We start from the raw sequence: 4,509 nt of genomic DNA on the forward strand, positions 1-4,509 counted from the left end.
CTGGTGAAAATTTCATGTCATTAGCACCTCTAGTAATATATTTACTGAGAAAAATGGTGACATGTTCAATTTTTATTTTACCAGCTGTATTACTAATGATGATTGAGAGTTTTGTCTAATCTTTTCATATTAAAGCGGTTTAGTGTCACAGATGTGTGAGTTTGGCTCCAGGACAAAAAGCTGTCTTAACAGCAAAAACTGAAAATCAGAAAAAGGGACGCCCAAAGAGACTTGAGGGGAAGCACGGAGGTGTGGCCACTGTGTTAGAAAACGTAAAGTGAGTGAACCCTGAAAGAGATTGGGGAAGAGAAGAGAGAAGTGGCTGCAGCTGTGACACATGAAACAGGGACATGCCAGGATGACTGGGGAGCAGAGACTCTGTGGAAATGTACTTAGAAAGGCAGAAACACAAGGAAGCAAAAATCTAACTAAACACAAAGTAAATCCAGAAACTGAACATAAGATTTAAACACAAAAAAGTCAAAACAGAAAACTAAACACAGAAAAACACCAACTATTATATTTCAGACTCAGAATACTGATTCTGAAATATAATAGTTGGATGAATGAATTAAATGAAGGAAACCTTCTTAGAGTGCCAACAAATCGTGAACAAATGTGGTTACTGCATGCGGTCCAGTAAAATTCTACAGTAACGCTTTCTTTTACATGGTAATAAAAATATACGGTAATTAAAATGTAATTACTACCTTATTACATGTAATTAGGTGGTAACTTTACTATGTAAATGTCTACAGTAAAGTATAGTAAGTATATAGAAATAAAAAATTATATCATAATGCATAAAAGGAATAAGTACAATTTAACATTGTAATGGTAATTGTATGAATATGTTCAATTGTAGATATGCAGGTTAGTGTGTATGTACATATGGGTATGTGTGTGTGCGCAGGTGTATATGTGTACACACAAATGTATATAGTATTGAAGCATCATATTTATGTAATGCTGTTGATGGGTCATTACATTGTGTTAGGTTATGACAATTAGTTTTATAATAATGATTGATCATCTGTAATGGTGGAATCTGTATAAAGAATGTGTGAATGGGAGTGGGAGTAAACAAGCTTGTCTTCATCCCACTCCTTTTCAATTTAGTTATTTTTTTCTTTATTGTATTTTGTTTTTTTAAAGGATCGAGTGTGTTAGTCATTATAAATCATTTTTATTCTCTTTTTTTTCTTTTCTCTATTCGAATCTAATATGATTAACGAATATAATTTTGTTTTGACTAACTTGAAATAAATAAATAATCAATCAATCAATATAGCACTTACCTGGAAATGTATTATAATTCACTATGTAACACCAAAATAAGTAGTAGGTAATTTGGACAGCTTTAAAGTTATAATTTATTGCAATTAACCACTAATCCCAAAATTTAGTTGCATTCTTTTGGTCATAAATATAGTGAGTTACTATTTAATAGTAATTTGATTGTAGTTACCCAATAAAGGTAGTTTTACTAACAGTAGTTTTTATTTTGTACCCTAATTATCACGTAATTACATGGTAATAAGTGTACCGTAAAAGCAAGCGTTACCAATTCTACAGTGTTTTTGTGGTGGCGTCCTAATACCGTAAGAACCAAACAAGAACACACAAGATGTAAACAGCTACACATCATTTATCACTGTTAGAAGGCAGAAAAGCTGCGCTCCAGGAGGAGCAAGGGCACAGCATGCATCACGTACTGAAGTATTTTCGTTTTTATGGAACTATTGAAGAAATTAGTTATTAAAATAGTTATTGCAAATTAGTACTGATGTTAGAAGCATAACACTAGATTATTAGGGTTTCCTTTATGTAATATTTTTATAACATTTGATCTATTATGTGTTAATTGATATAGAGTAGTTACATGCCCGAATCATAAACAACACATAAGTGAACCGTTATGATAACATTAGGTTGAGTTTATTGGATGAATGCCTGTGATTCAGCCATAGGTCAGTAGGGGGCGAACTCAGGCATTGAAGAATCGTGTATAAAAAGATGTACTTCCTGGGTTTTGGCATGTGTGGTTTTCCTTGTCAGCCGGTGACAAATAAACCTCACTCAGGTCCAGAATTCTGGTGTTGTATGATTTTATTCCGTACACAAATCATTTTATTTAACAATTGTGTTTTCATCTTGACTTCAGTCGTATTGAACACGTATTTTTCTTACACTATATTTGCATTAATATTTGTGTTAAATTATAAAATTATATTATTCATAATAATGTAGCTTGAAAACTCACAAAAAAGCACAAGAAAAGATTAAAAAAATTTGTTGTATTTACAGTTTCAGTGATACCACACAGGTTACTGCAGACCAGGTTCCATGAAAAAAATCCACAAAAGACAGAGGTGAAACACAACTTTGTTGGTTTTCACTGTACTGTTGTAATGCTGTTGTATTGTACAAATATTAATAAACATCCTCTCAGGCTAATACAGTCTGATAGGTTGTTTTATTTAACACATGTTTTATTCTTTTTATCCAGAAATATCTGTCCCAGTTGGCAGAGGAGAGTCTGCGGAGTGGAATCACCGAACAACCGTCTGCACAGTGACACCATCCTGACCTTTGACCTCTGGCCTACAAACCGCAGAGGAGGATTAGCAAACGTGCAGTTTGTGCAACACTTTGGGAAATGAAAACTTTGACAATGTGAAACAAAGAAGCTTGAATTTGTGGACAGCTGTAATAATTATTTGTTTTTGTTCAGGGGGACACTGAGGTCTTGAATTTTTCAGTTTTGTACATACTCAAAGAGAAATGAGGACACAGGATTTAGCTTCATTTTTTTATTAGTTATTTTAAAAAAATAATGAATTTCCTTTAAGTGCACTTAAAATATTTCATGTTCCTGAGAGTGCAATGTTTTATTTACATTAAACTAAATGAAATGGAATAAAATGAAATACAAACTGCACTGTTTTATTTTAAATTAAAAACAAAAAAAATGTAAACTTATTGTCATTAATACTATTAGAGTAACTGTGAGGTTGAAGAAGCTCTTGTTCTGTTGTAGCAGAGCTGATTAAAGCACTTGTTTAGAGCGGTGTAAGAGGGTGTGCAGTGTTGTGCGTTACATTGAGAAACTTGTTCAACGTGTTCTTGTTTTTTGTGCACAGTCAGCTGTGGGGTCTCCAGCACAGCTCTCTCAATCAGTTTGCTCAGCACTCTGATGCTCCAACAGAAAAATAATTATTAAAAGAGTAACATCTTAACACCAATATCAAATAGTAAGTGTAAAGTAAGTAAAATTTTATTTATAAAGCGCCTTTCACAGAAATACATTGACAAGGTGCTGTACAATCATTAACAAAGTAAAAATGGTGGAAAGAATAAAATGAAACAGAATAAAACATAAGAACATAATAAGATTAAATTCTAAAATTGTAACTCAGACACATGGTCAATGCAGAGCAAAATATACAAAGATACACAAAACATAGAGAATGGGGGAGAGAAAAATATGCCTTATGTTCAATAATAGAAAAAAAAAACAGATACCGTAGTTGGTGAGCATTCACTATGGAGGTAGACTGGCAGTAATAGTGAAATGGTTAGCTAAACGCTTGAGTAAAAAAAGTGGGTTTTTAGGTGTTTCTTGAAGGAGACAATGTTGTCAAGGGAGCGCAGATTAAAAAGGAGTTGGTTCCAGAGCCTGGGGGGGCCACGGAGGAGAAGGCACGGTCACCAGCGTTCTTAAAGCGAGTGAGGGGAACCATAAGGAGATGTTGATCCTGTGAAATAATTAGAGTTTCCTTTGTCCCTTTTGTAAACAGCTTGCTGTATTTTCAGATGATTGTCCAGGTGAACAGAAATATGTTTGCAGTCCTCCACCTCCTCTCTCAGGAGGTTCAGTGATGGCTTTCTTCTTGCCCCTCATTCATAAAATTCAGATTTGCTGTCTGTTGACAAATTCTCCCACTCTGCAGCCCCTCCAGAGGTTTTTGCTCAGCTCGTCACTTTGGTCATGACTTGCTAGGTTCCCAGCTGGGCCGTGGTCTTTTCATCCTTGGATATTGGATTGAACAGTCCTACAGAAGATGTTTGACAGATTGTTTTAGAACCTGACCATGCTTTAAACTTTATCCCTGACCTGCCTGGGGTGTGGGTCTTCATGACGCTGTTTTGTAACAGACCTTGATGGGTTTTCACACAACATCTTGGATTTATGCTGAAAATAAATTGCCCTTTTTAATTTTCAAGTGGTGCAGTGTCAGGTATCAGAACAAACACAGCCTCATTTTTCAGATTTCTATGCTAAAAAAAAGAGTACAACTCATCAATGTTTCCCCCTTCACTTACAGCGGGTAAAATAAGTATTGAACACATCACCATTTTTCTCAGTAAATATATTACTAGAGGCGCTAATGACATGAAATTTTCACCAGRTGTCGGTAACAACCCAAGTGATCCATACATACAAAGAAATCAAACCATAAATGTCCAGAAATGAAGTTATTTGTAATAATGTGGAATGGCACAGGG

General features: G+C 34.7%; 1 protein-coding gene across 1 annotated transcript in view; it reads left to right on the forward strand.

Annotated features, from left to right (window-relative positions):
* The window catches only part of rbm20 (RNA binding motif protein 20), a gene marked incomplete at its 5' end in the record, with an annotated part of 24,632 nt that extends 21,758 nt beyond the window's left edge, over nucleotides 1–2,874 (forward strand). The window contains 1 exon segment of the mRNA XM_014013500.1: nucleotides 2,510–2,874. Within this exon segment, the coding sequence (XP_013868954.1) occupies nucleotides 2,510–2,578 (69 nt within the window).
* Nucleotides 2,875–4,509: the final 1,635 nt, after the last annotated feature.

The sequence above is a fragment of the Austrofundulus limnaeus genome, unplaced genomic scaffold (assembly GCF_001266775.1).
Source record: "Austrofundulus limnaeus strain Quisiro unplaced genomic scaffold, Austrofundulus_limnaeus-1.0 Scaffold102, whole genome shotgun sequence".
NCBI lineage: Eukaryota > Metazoa > Chordata > Actinopteri > Cyprinodontiformes > Rivulidae > Austrofundulus > Austrofundulus limnaeus.